Genomic DNA, 17,561 nt, shown 5'->3' on the forward strand with positions numbered 1-17,561 from the left:
ACTAGACCCTGTCTTGCGGCCCATTCACCCAGAAAACAAATGGAGGGCAAGAAGAAATGAGGGTAGAGACCCAAAAAAATGAGAATCTTGCAGTGCTGTGCAAAGCAGACATGCCTGGCAATGACTTGCAGGGCAATGGGAACTGTCAAGAGCTCTCTTAGCTCACGTCAGTTCTTTAAAAAGAGAGAAAAGGAATAAAGAAAATATGAAAAATAATGCCAAAAAAGGCTCAGATGTGGGAATCAGTATCAAATATTAACATAATGTGAAACAGGGAAAGAGAAGGCTGGGAATATTTCAACAACAACATTGCTCTCTTAGCTGAAGCGCACCAGTCATTTTAAGTTAGGAACAATATGATGCATGATTACACTTGAACTTAATCTACAGAGCTGGCGTTTGAGTTCACCCACTATTCTGACAAGTGGAAATTATTTAGATTGTTCAGAAGTCAAAAATATTGTCTCAGGAGTACAAGATAGAGAGAAATAAAGCCAATAAAGATTTTACATAAAAGGCAATTAAACTGATTCAGTTATAGGGATGAAAAACAGGTCTAAAATACTAATGCACACTGGGTAAGTTGCACAAAATTCATCAAGTTGTCTGAATGTTTCTGGTGCTTTGGAATATTGATCCAGAGCATATTTGTGAAAGTGTGCATGCCAGTCAGTGTGTCTACTTAAGTGTGTATGTGTGTGTCCGTGTCTAGATTAGGCTGACGGAGAACTGCCACAGAACAGTCAGCCATTATTTAAGTGTCAGAAGCATTTAGCGGTCAGACACGCTGGTGCCAGACACTAATAACAACTACAATCTGCCAGAGCAGAGGCTCTGCTTACCCGAACGTGCCAGACAGCCCACATTTTACAAGAAAATTAGCAAATATATCCAGTAAAATTACAGCCATGAGAGCTAGGCTCCCATTTAGCATTAGTTCATACTCGTGAACCCCGCCACTTGGTTGTGTTTTCTTCAGCTTACAGCATGTCTGCCTTCTACTGCTGCATTCTCCCCTGGAGCAAAAGTTACACCACATGGACAAACAAAGCCAATGCACTTAAAGAAACCAGTCATAGCTAGGAGCAGTTTGTGATTGGTGTAGCGACTACACTGGACCCGCAGTCTCTGAGGCAAAATTAGAATTGTGCTTTTTGTGAGGGCAGGTGTGTAATTAGCAGTCCCACCAGAATCACCAGGGTTTTTGTAGCTATTGTGTCCAAAAAAATGAATTTGCTTTGGCTTTTCTGAAAAACTGTGATGCACTCTGCAATCAATTATGGCAACTGCAGCAACATTTCAAGTTTTACTGAAGCTGGTTTTTTATAGATAACCACAGCAACATCCAGCAAAGGCTCAGAAAAATGAACATTATTGCCATCAGGGTTAAATATGCTGATGTAAAAAACTGGTTGTTTTGTTAGAAAGCTTTACTGAAGACTTGATGATGGTGATGTTGTTCTGTTGAACTGATTCTCAGAAACACTGGATAAGAATTTGATGAGAGTACTTCACATTTGCTTTGCATGAAGAAATACAGGATCAAGAGGTTCTGAACCTGGTTATTCACCGAAGACATGCAAATGTGCACAGGAAGACACACATATCATTTTTGTTTACAGGGAGTCAAGGGGATGATTTCACCCTTATGATTTCATGGAAAAATAAAAATCTTAATACGCCTACGAAGACGCAAAAACTGGACTCTTACTCAAGAGTAACTAACAGCACACACAAAGCTGATTTACACATAGGTGTTCCAGGGACAAATGTCACTTAGATGTGCACTTACAATACAATATCATCAAAGTTCCCGTTTGTGTAATGGCCATGTGTCCCAATACTTGTGTCTATATGACATACGAATGTTCGACAGGACAGAGACCAAGGCTGACATACGGACTGCATTCTACCTCCTCCTTCCATAATCACAAGCCCTTTTCTTTTCTTTAAGCTTCATGTAGATTTATGACATAATTATTTATGACTAGAGATTGAGGACCATTGAATACTGATTCCACGATGTCTGCACACAGAGCAGAAGTCAATAAGTCATGGCTTTTATTTTTACCATTATCATATGTGAATGCATATTGTTTTCTCTTTTGATCCAGCGTTATTGACACTCAATGGAAGCATTTCAGCAGAAAGGAACAACCAAACCTTGGTTTGATCATCTTGCTACAATGCGGGGAAAAGAGTCAGAGAGAGGAAGAGAGAAAACTGATTAGCATGCAAACGTGGCACTAGCCTCCTTGTTTTCACAGCAAAGGAAAGACTGCTGTACATATGTGAATGCATATGCTTATGCGTGCGCACACAAACACAGGCCACACAAAGTACATTCGTAACCTGTCCCACCCAGAGGACAGTCAAGTTAGTTAGACTGGAAGGAATTCCAGTCAGTAGACAGCAGTGTTTGAGCTGCTGTCTATTATTAAAGCTTGCCTGAGATGCCTCCTGAACATATTTACTATTATAATAAAGTCCACAGTATCTCTCCTACAGAATTAGTCGTGCATCTCAACAAACTCCATGCCTAATGTGGCTGCCAGCAGCTTGATTCCATGTTGGCATTTAAAGAGGCAGTGGCCTTCTCTGGTTCCCTGACCTTCTGTAAGAACACACTTCATACTTAAGTAATTTATTTACCAAGGATGCTGTACTGCACCGAGGAAACAGCTACATGATACACCTCTCTCCATTTATTTATGTTTTGTGGTATACACTCACAGCTCTGTTTACACAAAACACAATACTACATATTAATAAAACAGTGTTTAAATTACCGGTAAATGTTCTCCAGTCAAAGTGTTTAACCCAACACCACCAAGCTATCAACAGATATTTCAAACTGAAGCTAAGTGAAGCATACAGCCATCAGAGAGCTGTTTTGGATAACAGCACTACACCAGACCACACAACAAAATACACCAGATGAATTGCGTGACGGGTTACCTTCCACACATTGAATGGGCGTATAAGATCCATTGCTTGATCATTTACTCTTTCACGAGTGAAGGATGGGCTCAGATAGTCACATGATGTTTGATTGCTTAAAGATAATCAGATGATGCTTGGGGTAAATCAGAAATAGTGCCACAAAATGTCAGAAAAAGTCACACACCCACACACAGGTAGCTGAGGCATAAGGATCCAATGTTTCCTATCCTCATGTCCTCTGTTTCTCAGCTAATGTAAGTGTGGGAAAAAATGTGTAATTCGACATTTAAAATGAGCCAGAGAAATGTGTATTCATTGTAGTTTTTCATTGTAGCAATACATTAGCCCTTTAATTCCTCACTTGTCCCAAAACTCCCTTACTCCAGCAAACACAGTTTAATACTTGTAATAAAAAAACTCCTGTGTGGTAAAATTAAAGATGAACATGAAAACTAAGGCAAATCTTACATTTTAGTCGAAACCTGATATTGTAACATCACACAACCTGTCATCATGCGTGTTTCCTTGTTTTATCCACGAAACATAACAATAAAGTTCAAATGTGGGCTTCATGTCTAGAAGAACCAACAAGAGCCCCTTAACAGCCACAGAGACAGTACATGGGATGGTGGGGGTAGCATCCATGCAGACTGTATTTATAAAGGCCACTTTTTTGCAAACAGGGAAACATGCTACTGTGCAAATTACTAAAAACAGTAAAAGAGTCATTTGCAGCTGGCCTGATAACCTTTTTGACTTATTAATTCATGCTGGAGGCTACTGGTCACATTTTATCAAAAGGTGGACTGCATCGTAGCCAAATGAGTTTCTCTAAAAAAGGAAACTGCATTGCATTGTTAGAGGGATGTATTCATCAAAAGGGGAAAGACAAGAATATAATAGGGCTGCTAAATGATGCTGAATATGTAGTCAAGATCATTTACACAATCAATGTAAATTGCTCTTAGGCAAACAATTACTTTTGTGCATCTTTTCCTAATCAAAGCCAATTTTAGCAGAGCCAGCAGCAACAACATCCAAGTATCTCTTAGACACTCAGCAGGTTAGGAACCCCCTCAACCCCTCCCTTTAAATTACACACACAAACACACAAACAGGACCATAATATACCCCTGAGTAACATGTGTATTAGTCCTTCTGGAGGGAAAACAGAACATTAGGAACAAAGGATTAGATGCAGGTTTGTACTCTTCTTTCGCTTCCATCGTCACACCTTCATTTGGCCAACTCCACGACTTAAGACAAGCCTCATTTTTCAATTAGGCACTAGACTCACTCATGCTCCACTGCTTTCTCATCACCCTCATCTACTCCCTTCACCTCCCTCTCTTTAATGCTAATAGGAAAGAGGTGGTGAGAGAGAGAGAGAGAGCGAGCGAGCGAGGGGGTTGGTGGCCGAAGGGAGGATTAGATAGAGACACTATTGTAGACCAGCTCTGATGGATGCAGGAAAAGCTGCGTTGCTGGAAGGACTCCCTCTGCTGCTTCTTTACTCACTCCTGGAAAAAAAATGCTATCGCTTACTATGACTTGTTGTTATACTAAACCCCTCATATACCCACTGATTGGTCGGATCAAATTAAATTTTGATTTCTTTTTTTCATTATGCAGTGGTGAAAAACGTTGCTTCACTGCATTTAAAATTCACCTTTGATTCAGATATCGATCTTAGATACACACTAGGTAATGAATTCAAAGTTGGATATATGAATATAGGCAAAAAAAAAAAAAAATGCATACTGAAATACTTCATGAACTATCTTGTGCATATTTTTTTTTTTAGACACCTGCCGTGACTTAATGCTGAGGAGGCAGACTGCTTGTGTCGGGATTGGCTGTTTTTTTTTTTTTTTCTTCTTCTTCTTCTTCTTCAGCTGACCCAGTTGGGAGGCACACTGAATATGCAACTAAGACGCAGACGGAAGAGAAACTTGGCGACACATGACTGAATAATCATCACAGTACTTTAATATTCAAGAGAGAGAGAAGGCGAGCGAGCGATAACATTAGGGAGGAGGAAACAAAATATCGGCGCTGTGGACGTTGTGATGCGAGACAGAGCAGAGAAAGGGCAGAAGAGGACTCAGTCAGGAGAAAGAAAAGATGGAGAGAAAACCAGCAATGGTGGAGCACAAGGAATGCAGTAAGACATGAGGAGATAACAGCTCTCTTCTATCCCACTAGGTGCTTTCAGAAGCTCAGCAAATGTCCCGAATTTCCTTTGACTCTGTTAGCCTCCTTCTCTATAGATACAGATTAAGAATGAACAAAGAATCTGCAAAGAGATGGAGAAGAGAAAGAGAAGAATAAGATGGAAAAAAAAGGAGTCTGGTGGTTGCCATGGTGATGATAGGGGAGAGATTCCAGAGTGGTCTCGGCCATTACGCAGCGTGTTGGGGAGATGGACTGTGCAGCACTTAGGCATATTGCAGTGTAGGCTGAAACAGAACAGATATCTAATACGGACGAGATGGGCTTACACCAAAATGGTGGATGGTAAGCACAGTCCTAATAAAAAGAGCCTCTAGAATACTGAGGTGTTACTGCCAAAAGCTATGCTGAGAGAAGCCAATCAGGCTGAGAAAATAAGACATTTATCCCATTTGAGAAAATGGAAGGACATCCAGCGAGTAAAAAGCCAAACACACAAACTCAGTAACATCTACACAGAGACATATGAAGACACACAGACAAATGTGGGCATATACGTGCACAAAAACCTAATCAGAGGCACACTCATCCCCTCTCAATCTGTAACTGTACAACCGCTCTCTGTCACTGCAAAACCAAGAACAGCTGTCATGTTTGGCCAGACTGCGGGTCATGAGCGGGCACATTAACAGCCACTGATAGGACAGAAGTTTTCTTTCCAGTCTGCTTTAAGATAAAACCATTGCAGCAGAATCACTTTCAGCCTACATTTAAAACTTCTTCCCATATATTTCCTCTCATAGTGGAGGATTAAGAAGAGTGGAAAAATAGAAGTTTCTCCAACATGGCCAAGGCTGGAACATGCGAGGCATGTGTGGCATAAACAGTTTGTGCATGCAACTTATAAAGTAAAAAAAAAAAAAGAGCAAAAAATTTTTGCTTCAAACTTTTTGTTTACCTAAAAAAGGTCAAAAGGGAAAAAGTGAAGAGCTCTGCTAAAGATATTTTTAAAGGATATTATTATGAATAATAATGATAATAATATATAAAAAAATATAAAGAGCATGAATAAAAAGAAGTTTGCCTTATTTGTCTAATATAGCAACAAGGTTCCCTGCTGATTTGGAGTCACATGCTTATATGATATGAAAGCTACTGAAAAACTGAAATTATTTTCTATTAATGTAATATGTATTATAAATTTGTTACACTGTTGCAATCCAAACAGGTGTGCAGCATGAGTGCTTTTAGCATATTTTGAACTCATAATTAAGTCATAATTTTACCTGATATGACCAGGCATCAAAACTTACAGTGATAATTCATTGGCTACCGTGAAGTGAAATGACTGACTCAAACTGTTATCTTGCTGCCAAAAACCAGGTGAACTAGATCTGGAGTAAATGTTTTTTCAACTTTACTGTGGTGAATTTGTGCTTTTTTTTAAAAAAAATGATCTGTCAAGTAAAGTACCAGCACACATTAAGAAGGCTAATGATGTCCAATATCCAGTGATGATGTGAATGAATGAAGAAACTGTGAATGTCTTTTTCCCCACTGCCTCCACATTCGACTGCTTGGAATAAGTGCATCAAAGTAGTTGCTGATAAAAGTCACAATAGTTTAGGCTTTTGTGTTTTTGTTGGAGTTTTCAACACAGGAAGTAGCCAATGACAGCAAATTCAAAGCAGCCCAACCAAGTTGTGCAGTAAGTGAAAAGGAAATATATATCTTTGGAACAAATTGGGCCACTGGCAGCCCTCAGAAAACAGTTTGTGTGGCCCCTAACATGAAATGCATGCATTTTATTTTAATCATTTCATTCCAATACTTTAACCCTCTTTAATCCACTTGGCTACTGCATCCAACTGCATCCCTTAACAAGCAGCTGTCAGGTTAGGAAAGACAGTTTATAGAAAAGATACTGGTTCCCTGGCGACCAGCGGAATCATGCAAAGGTCGCAGGAAAGTTCTGTCTTCAACATTTGTGCTGTATTTTTGTTGAGGGCTCAACAGTTTAATGTGGAGGCCATGACAAAGCAAAAAAATGCTGTATTACTGAGGAGAAAAGGAGGTTTCAGGAAAAAAATTATCAACTTTTGCTTGGTCAGACCTCCAGGGACAGATTAAGTGATCAGCCTTATCTGCAAAGAGGTGAATTTAGTGCTCAAGGAATTTTTAAAATTTAAATGCCATTATGAGACAATCACAAAACCTTGAGATAAGTTCATGGGTTTTTCTGTGCAGCCCTCAATCATATCCTGGCTTCATAAACTGGAAAACAACCATCAGAACTCTGAAGAACCTTGGAGAAACATAACAATAGTGGTGACAGAGAAAACAGATTTAAAAAAGTCAAATTTAAGGTGAATACCGTGAATAGTTGATAGAGATCTGCAATGTCTGCTGAAGTTTATGAATTTATACGAGTTTATGTTTTATGTTTACCATTTAAATACACACATAAGCTGCATGCTTATGCATTCCCAGTTGAATTACAAATCCACATAAAGTTTCCCGTTTTAAAATGAACAGAACTAAACATCTGGATGCTTACTTTCACACATCTGCATCACAGCAGTGATGCAAGAAAGCTGCAGTCTGGTCCATGTCCACCTACACACATCTGGAATTCTTTACTCTAAAATTTAAAGTTTACTTTCTCTGAGGTAAACATATCACACTCCATTTGCATTTGCACTTATGTTGTTTTGTGTGTGGAGGGGGGGAAAGGAACAAAACCTGGCAGAGTATGAGCCACAAAAAAAGCATTATAAAGGAAAAACACAGCTTAACTCATCATTTGACAGGCTTGGCCCATTACAGAATGTAGCTATTCTAAGCCAGAGCTACAGACACGCAATAATACACAGCCCTGTCAGACAATAAAATGTGAGATTATGCAGAATTGCACTATGCAAATAGTCATCAATCACTTTTTACTTTTAGAAAAAAAGGACAAGTTGTGCAGTAGGAGAGGAGGCAAAAAGACTTGATTATGAGCCAAGTTTGATTGTGAGTATCTTTGGTTCAAATGAAGAGTAACAAACTGCTTAGATAAATAACAACTGTGGAGACTTAGGAATCCAAATGAGGAAAAGGGTGATAATCTGACGAACTGAGCTTGAGCCATGTGGAATATTATCTGTGAGAAATTACTGCTCAACAGCTGTCACTTTTTAAAGCCATGTTTTAAAACTCCCAGCCAAAAAAAAAATCACATACCAGTAACTTCCTGAGACCATACCCAATGAGATCTTTGATTACACACAATCTTTTGTCATTGCCTGTTCTCAAACCTGCTTCCTGTTGACCACCATGCACTATTTCTAACTGTGAATGAATCAAATCAAAGTAGAACAGTGGCCCTATGCCAGTGGCTTCTGGTCAAACTGGCTTCATACAAAGCAACACAAAGCACAGTGTCAGCCTCTGTCACTTCCTTCTGGTGTTTCACAGCTTCCTGGGTAGTTCAATAGCAGAAAAACCATTTGAAACTTCACATTACTCCTGCCTGGAAAGCAGGCGCGAGACTGCCGAATAATAAAAAGGAGAAGAAAAGATGTATTGTGTAAATTAACTGGGCAAATTTTAAATAAAACTTTATATCCCCTTTAAGGTATTAACTAGATATCTCAGACATTACAAATATCACAGAGAATGGATATGGTGGCATATTTCCAGCATGGAATACACACAGAATGCATTTTTGTTTGTTTACCTAGACTGTCATTTCCATCCAGCTGACAGTAGGCCTTGTGGTAATTATAATCAGCAACCAGACAAAACAGGTCTAGCCATGGGGTGGAGGTTCATTATCTTTGGCCTCTGTGCCAGAGAGTCCTTGTGGGATTTTGGTGTCACAGAACAGTCAAAGAACCCATGCATGCCATGAAGAAATTGCCAAAGAGGTTCAAAGGAAGAGAAGAATGGAATATGAAAGAACAGAATTAAAGCAAGTAGAAAAGGGATGTGGTTTCATTTCATGTGAGGGATAAAGAACTGAGTACTAAGCTTCATGTGTGCAAATCTTAAGGAATAAAAGTCAACTGCAGGTGGGTGTCCATCCATTTAGTTACAGTGAACCGATGCTATGCTTCACATAGCCCCTGTATTTCACACTTTCCCATTAACATTCTCTCTAACCTACAGGGCAGCACCGTGTGTCAGCACATCGGGGCCTCTCTCTTTTCCCATGTGACATGGGCCGTGGCAGTTGGTCTCGCAAGTGTCATGTGAAGTGGGTGACAAGTAATTAGAGCTTTGCACTCATTTCCTCTGGTGCTAAACAGGTTTGATATCTCTCAACCAGTTCCCCTGGGACCAAAGTCAGCACAGGTTATAAGATTTACATTATTTTACATTAATTTCTTGACTTTACTGGTCACTGTGTGTGCCACTGTACAGTGTATACATGTGACTGCATGTTGTACAAAAGAGGAAAGCGAAAGCAAGTGGCTATTCAGGTGAATTGTAGAGATTGTATTGATTTATTGACTCCACACTATGCGAGCATAACAACCGAGTGATGCAGACAACTAGTTGGCTATGCTGATTGGTCCAACTACTTCATGTAGCTTTTATCTTTGTGACTTAAACAATGCACTGTGTGTTATACCTAGTAGAGTGGTGGATCAGGAGACTGCGAACAAATCTTTAATATTGTGTAAAATCCATAGGCTATTTAAGCCTAGCTATAGTCAACAGGTATTTCAAAACACTTTTACTACTATGACCTGTAGTAGTAGTAAAAGTGCTTAAACTACCAAAATGAGTCATTTATAGTATTACTCCAGTTAACAGTTTTTGTCGAGGTTTCTGCAAAAAGATTTGCAACAAGAGACAATAACATCATTTATGGTCAGCTACACAAGCTAGACAAGTCTGACAGTTTTGTTTCCACTGGTGAGAAGGAACGGCACAACACCCCAACTGCCTCCCAGTGGAGTTAACAAACAGTCTCTTTGCTCTTTTGTCTTTGGTTTTATCCAGTCACGCAATGTGCTCTTAGGCCTCCCAAGTTGCATGATTTTGCTTCATCGAGCCACATCGCCACAATCACAGCATCTCAAAAAGACTGACAAACTCCTGTCAGGTAATTAGCCTAATTAGTCACTCGCTTGTATTTTCTTCCCTTCCCCAAGCTCGCCTTTCCCCCTGCGTGGGTTTGAGGAGTGCCATCATTAATATCATCCCGCTATGGGTCATAAAGCATTCCATGTCGCCATGATAAAGGTCCCATTCCTGGCCTGGGAAGGGAGAGATGATAACCTAGCTGGATAGATTGGCTTTAAATTAAACCGTCTGATACAATTAGATCAGTGCATGCTGCTAATTTTAAACTGTAATATCAGACACAGTACACACCATATTCTCTCCTTCTCACTTTTGTGTCTTCATTTTGTTAGGATATTTGAAAGATTTTGGCCCTAGCCTTTCTCATTAAGCTATTAAAACACTAATAGGAGCTGCTTAAAGATCCCACCATGTTAATAATGATAATTGATGATAAATTGATGAAAAAAATGATAATTACTGGCATAAATTACTGACATAAGAAAAACTATTTAAGAATTAAAGAAGATTTGAACTGAACATGAGTCAGTCACAAATTTTAAGAGCGACTTATGAGGTGAGCTTAAATTAATACAAGCACATTTACACTGAAGGGATTTTTATCCCTCTGCATCAAAAACAAATAACAAAAAATAGATGAGTTGCTTTACCTTCATAAACAGCTTTAAATCCCTGCCCGCTGACTGCGTAGTCAGACAGTAGCCACAGTGTGAGCCTGGAGCCTGTACTCACAATGGGTGAAGGCAGCTGGAACCCCGTTAACCTGGGAACAAATGAACAGAAGGACAGTAACGGTCAGTCAAAAAAAAAAAAAAAAAAGAAAGAAAAATCCAATCAACAGCACAGTTGGTTGCAAGGTCAGGTATGAAGCCCACTTCCATCAAACCAGCTGTTCCCTCAGGAATTCAAGGATAACTTTTTGTATAACGAGGCTCTGAATCATCTGCAAATTATTAGAATGCCATGACCTCTCCAGGACAGAAAACCTCAACAGATTTCTCTCCATCAGTGAAGACAGAGTCACTGTGATTATGTATCCACAGTGAATTAGAAACAGTGCAGGAATGGAAAACAGTTGAACAGAAAAAGAAAATATAAAATTGTGAGAGTGTGAGTCAACAATCAGTACTTTTAAGATGTGCAATTAAACTGGAACAGATAAGTGTGTTATTATACCACAAGTGTCCACCTGACCATGTCTCAGCCTAAAAGAAAGTAAAGTAATTGATTTTCTTTTTATGTTCATTGGCATTTGAAGCCTTGTGTGGGTAATTTTGTAAACTCATTTATTCGTATCCATTTTCCAATCAATTTACTCACTCACCTTGCCCTGCATTTATCAAAGATCCCAGAGTATAAAATTTGTCCTAACTTGCCCCACAGATCTGACACAGATTTGATCCTTCTTTTAAATAATTTCTCAGTTATGGGACTAATAAACTAATAAAAGATTATCTTAAATATAGGAGAAAAATATTTAACAACTTCACTTCAGGATTAACCTTATCGCCACTGAGATGTACAAGAAAAGGAAAAGCTATTCGAACCTGAAACTTTGAACCTGAAGTTTTCAGCAGGTGAGCAATGAGATACATCATGTGGACAAATGTATTGGGACAGCTGACCATTACACCAACAGGGGCTTTAATGACATTACATTCTAAATTCACAGAGAGCGTTGCAGCTAAACCAGCTTTCACTTTTCACTGCATGTAATTTGCTGGGTGTTGCATGTGTGTGTGTACAACTAAGGATGGGTCAAGTGCAGGAGACGAATTCAGTGTGTGTATGTAAAAAACATATATACTGTCAATAAAGCTGATTCTTCTTCTTCTTCTTTTCTGGAAAGGTTTTCCACAAGATTTTGGAGTGTTTCTGTGGGAAGTTTTGCCCATTCATGCGGTAGATCATTTGTGAGGTCGGACACTGAAGTTAGACCAAAAGGCCTGATTCACAATCTCTGTTCCAGTTCATCCCAAAGGTGTTCAGTGGGGTTGAGGTCAGGGCTCTGTGTGGATTGGTCAAGTTCTTCCACATCAAACTCATCCAACCATGTCTTTATGGACTTTGCTTTGTGTACTGGGACACAGTCATGCAGAAATAGAAAAGGACCTTCACTAAACTGTTGCCACAAAGTTGGAAGCATAGCATTGTCCAAAATGTCTTGGTATGCTGAAGCATTGAGATTTCCCTGAGACCAACCCCTGAAAAACAGCTCCATACTACACCTGAATTCAGAAGTATGTCCCAAAACTTCTGTCTATATAGTGTACTTGTACATCTTCCACCCGATTTTTCAATGGATAGAAATGAGTCTGCATTAATTATGAATATTAACAGAAAATAAAACATTCTAGGTAGTATAGTGTAGTGTAGTGTTTAGCTGTGTGGTGCCTTAAACAGCTTGCCTTATATAACATCACATGGACCATGACAGCACACCGAAGGCAAAACACTGCCTGAGTAATTGTAGCCAAGGCATATGCACATTTAATAGAACTCAAAACGATGCAGTAAACACACACACACACACACACACACACACACACACACAAACAAACAAAAAACAAAACGGTGTATTGGCTAAACACTGCAAGATCTATAGCTTGATCAGAAAATAAAACATTTTGATCAGATTTTTGGCTTTTGCTGCTGTTCCTTCTCATACAAGTGATGTTATTTCATTTGTTTAATGTTGTCTTTCCTGCAGCAAACAAGAGATTACTCATTTAATTTTATGGAGTGTGTGTAAAACTTGATGATATGATTCACTCTTTCGCTTCATGAGAAGAACAACAAACAGATGACAGATTGCCCCATCTCATGCTTATGGCTGTGGAAATTCTACACTGGTGAAGACATTAAACATAGATGTGAGTTAGGTCTGGTGACAGACTTTGCCCAGTCGGGATCCAAACACTAACCTCAGCACAAATTAAGGACTAAACCAATATCAGCCTACAGCACCAGAAGATAAGAAGACACTAATGTCTTTCTCCTCTAATCTACTGATGAAAAATTGTGCTGTGCAAAGAGCAATTAATTACTTACAGGAGGCTGATGCCATATGATGACTTGTACAATAGTTAACAATTTTTAACTTTGTCAAAGCATATTGATGTAAAAATAAAGTAATCATACATGAGGCTGAGGCTTTGGCAAAGCCAGTTTCATTGTGTGCTCTCAGACCTGTGACCTCAGACCTTACTGAAACTGAAGGCATTACTGTGGATGGTTGTTGTATTCATGTATTACATACTGAGCTTTGAGGTATCTGAGCACAAAATAGAAATTGGGCATTAGTGCATTTAAAAATCAACTTTTTTACTTATTAGAAAGCATGTAATTTAATGCATTTCTAATGTAATGCCAAGGTTAATTTGACCTCTGGTGTCTGTTCGCCGCTCTTTCCAAATCGCACATTACAAGCAAACATTAGCCATGGTGAATGCCTTATCGAAGCACATCAGCATCATCACTAAGGTTATCACCTCTGAATTAAGTGACCCGATGCTTTGGGCTGAGAAGTAGGCAGCTTGTACTTTTAGTCTGTGAAGCTATAGTACTTCAGTGGCCAGGGTCAAAACTCATTAAATTGTCAGATATCTTTCGTCTGAACATGTGACTTAATTTTGGAACAGCAGTTTGTTATTTGTGAGAGCAGTTAGTGAAGTAACCATGGATCAGTTAATAATCAGGGATGATCATGGATAATGATTTGGTGTCCTCTGGCTGCACAAAGGTGAATGATGTCCAGTGAAATTGAATTCACATATAATATATAGCCTGAAATTAAATAAATTCATAAAAATCCCTAATCATTATCTGTTGCTGTACTTCTAAAATTATATCTAACTGTTATAATGCTGTTTGATTTCCTTATCATTCTGGAATAGCCCAGTCAAATTACTGTCAAGTTATCCTGACTTTCAGAGGCAGATAGAATCACTATGTTTGGAGATGTTTAATAAAGTACAGTAATGAGTAGTGTGGCAAATAAAACCTCAGAGGGACTAATAACCAGTGTACTAAAATGATGTGGGAAACAAGTAATATCGTTTTGAGTAATGAGCCTTGTCTTATTAGGACCAGCTTTCAGCAGCAGCTTTACCAAGTTCAGCTATTAAATCCATTTAACATGTTTACCACCCACATACTGGCAGTACTCACACATACACACACATGCTAATTAAAAAACAGGTGTCCACTGTTCATTTCTTGCCAGTCATTACATCGATTCATCTGAGCTTGGACGTGAATGGATTTGTGTGCGCCATAGAAGCTTGATTTACACATTCTAATCAAGGACAATGTTGTTCACCTTACTTTTAGCTCATCCTTAAAATTTCCCTTCCCAAGTGCCACTTTAATTTTCATTTTATGTTCCCACATGCATGCTTTCACTGCATGTGCATCCCACTCTTTACAATCTATTACATCCCTCCCTTTTATCTCCCGGTGTTAAGAGAGGTCTCAGTGTTTCACTTAATCCTTAAGTACCGCATTGGAGGTGGGAAAAAATTGCAAAACACCAGTGCGGGAAAGATGAATTGGGCCAAAAAGGGAAGAGGACTTTAATATATGCATGATTTCACTCCTCTCTGTGAGATTGTCACGGTGGGATATCAGCTAAACGATGGGACACATGTTCATGCAAATAGCCCCTTCACTGACCGCAAATTGAGTTGGAAGGCAGCCATCTTGGTTCAGCAGCGCAGTGCGGGGTGGGGGTGGGGGGTTGATAGAGGGCATGATGGCTGAAAGAGCAGGGAGGTTCCACAAACTGGGAGGGATTCTTCACTCATCTAAATCACAATCATCTGGCACAAACCAGATACAGCCCCAAATCATTTTCCCAGGCTAAGAGAAAACAAAATGCAAACCACCAAAAAACACACAGAAACTGACTTGCTGACATGCGAAGGGAGATTAAATATTGCAATGTGATATTGGCTGTGGCAATCTGACGCGTGCAGCCAGTATTGTGAAGAAGCCAGCTGGGAGATTGCCCGTTATGGAGGAAAAGATGTGAGATATCATTGCAACTGAGCAATCCAAAAGAATGGATTTGCAGCACAGGTGTCTCAAGTGAGTGGTAAATTGAAGGAGGGAGGATGAAGGAGTGTGAGGGACACAAAAAGATGGAAAGAGAGATAGAGAAGTTAAATAAAATGGCACAGTTATGGGAAATCACTGCCTGTTTTCTTTTTGGAACGCTGAGTGATTTCAGAAAAGCGGCCCTCTGAGGAGAAGAATAGGTGGATATTTGCATGGCTGCATCCACATTGAGCAGTATATGCTGTATGTGTGTGTAAGTGTCAGTGTAAGTGCATGTGTGTGTGTGCGTGCGCGCGTGGAGGGAGCGGAGGTCTATTAAGAGGGCTTTCCACCTGACTGGCCTCAGCATCTTCTCAATGAAGAACCTCTGCTTCCAATTATCCCACCGCTACCCATGGGAACAGGAGCAGGAGAGACAGACAGAGAGGGAGACAGCGCTGAAAGATGGCTGCACAGGAAAAGAGGGGAGGTATTGTAATGAGGAGATGACAGCGAGGAGGAGCAGGTTGAGGGAGGGCAGAATCTGAAAAGTGGGGAGGTGAGAGAAACTCCAACCATGAGCCTGAGTTGAGCGAGGATGAGTCACGGCAAGAAACTCCTTCATTAGGCTCTACAGCTATTCAGGGATTCATGCTCATACACTCACGCAAACCCACACATGCAGTTGAAGATTTGTGTGTGTGTGTGTTTGTGTTCTCCTCCCCAAAATATATGCGTGTTTACAGCTGTAAACAGACAGAGACTAAATCAGGTCATTCGTCCTTTAATCTTATTCATTCAGTCAATGTGTGTGTGTGTGTGTGTGAATGTGTGTGTGTTGTCAGGATGGAAGGTAAGCACAGTGCTGATACAGCTGATTTTCACCCAGAAGGAGGGAAGAGAAGAGGAGGGGGGAAAAAAAGAAAAATAGATACAGCAGCAAGATTTTGATGGCTGAGTAGAGGGGAGACATTAGCCAATAAATGATGGGTGGTAAAAGAGAGACAGTGAGAGAAGGAGATGAAGTGAAGAGTGAAGGACTGCGTGTGTATATCTTTATGTGTATTTGTGCAAGTGTGTACTCTTTCTATACGAGACTCTGTGCAGCTATAACTTGTCAGTAGTCAAGGCCAGGGGCTGATGCTTCTGTTGTGCTCCGTAAGCTCTAACTCTCCCGTGCCTATCACACAAACAACTAGCAGCCTGGACACTGCAATGCACACACACACACACGCACACACACACACACACACATGTTCTTTCCTTTTGGAAAAAGGTAAATATTCCTCCATTGCTACATTAGACTCCTTTTCTTTATATCTTTGCCTTTTCTTTTTATGCACCGTTTGATCCAAGTTGTTGATGTTCAATGTGTGTGTGTGTGTGTGTGTGAGGGAGAGAGAGAGAGAGAGAGAGACTCATCACTGGTTCCACTGACAGTGAAAGAAGCCGACCTTGTAGCCTAGCGGAGGTTAAAATGTCGCTCAGTTCCCACACACATCATTTGATTCCTCTTACTAATAGGAAGACTTTCACGAGCAATTACACTGTGTTTCTATCAGCCTTCTTATCCTTCCCCTTCTTTGGGTAAGCTGTAATGCACCGCGTCACTTTGCCCAAGGGCGTGATCCGGCCTTGATAGAGTTTTATGGTTAGCCTTCAGCGCTCTCAATTTCAATTTGAATTCCTGTTATTTAATCCTTCAAATGTGTTAGCAGTAATCACATTCCTAAGTAGTTTTGCAGGAGAAGAAGACACTGCAACCGCCTACATGTTTTATAGCTGTGAAAGTGGACTTTAGAATGGGTCGCTTTTCATTTCTTTTAACATAATTCTGCTAGTTTTGGTTGTTCATTCTACATCACACCGTCCAGGATGCGTGCAGCTCCGCAACAAAGGTGAACCTCGCTAGAGGCAGCAACAATTTGTAAATCTCATACACAGCTTCCCACAGATCCCACAGCCCATCAATATTTCAAACAAGAGTGGCATCTTTTTGAATAGAACGGGCTAATTCCTTCTGTCTGTCTCTTGAAGAAACATGGGCTGTAGCATGTAGTTGCTCGTTAATATTCCTCCATGCGTGACATCACGAGGTATTTGCGCATCGTGGCTGAACGGCAAGGGTGAGGGAGACTCAGATGTCTCCGACGCTGAATGCTGATGGTGAGATAATCAACCGCAGCCAGCGCCAACTGAGAGACAAACCGCAGTGAAGTCATTAACAAATCAGTGTCTCTAGAGAAGGAGAAGGAGAGAGGCTGATACAGGGGGAAACACAGAGTGGAAGGGAACATGAGAGAAGGTAGAAAATAGGAGTAGGAGGAGGAAAA

At 40.1% G+C, this 17,561-nt stretch overlaps 1 protein-coding gene across 1 annotated transcript in view; it reads right to left on the reverse strand.

The window, feature by feature from the left end:
- Positions 1-17,561, reverse strand: part of csmd2 (CUB and Sushi multiple domains 2) — a 254,062-nt gene that overhangs the window by 170,219 nt on the left and 66,282 nt on the right. The window contains exon 6 of the mRNA XM_046417596.1: positions 10,842-10,954. Coding sequence (XP_046273552.1) covers positions 10,842-10,954 — 113 coding nt within the window. The remainder of the gene's footprint in view (positions 1-10,841; positions 10,955-17,561) is intronic.

This window comes from Scatophagus argus, chromosome 17, assembly GCF_020382885.2.
Source record: "Scatophagus argus isolate fScaArg1 chromosome 17, fScaArg1.pri, whole genome shotgun sequence".
Taxonomy (NCBI): Eukaryota; Metazoa; Chordata; class Actinopteri; family Scatophagidae; genus Scatophagus; species Scatophagus argus.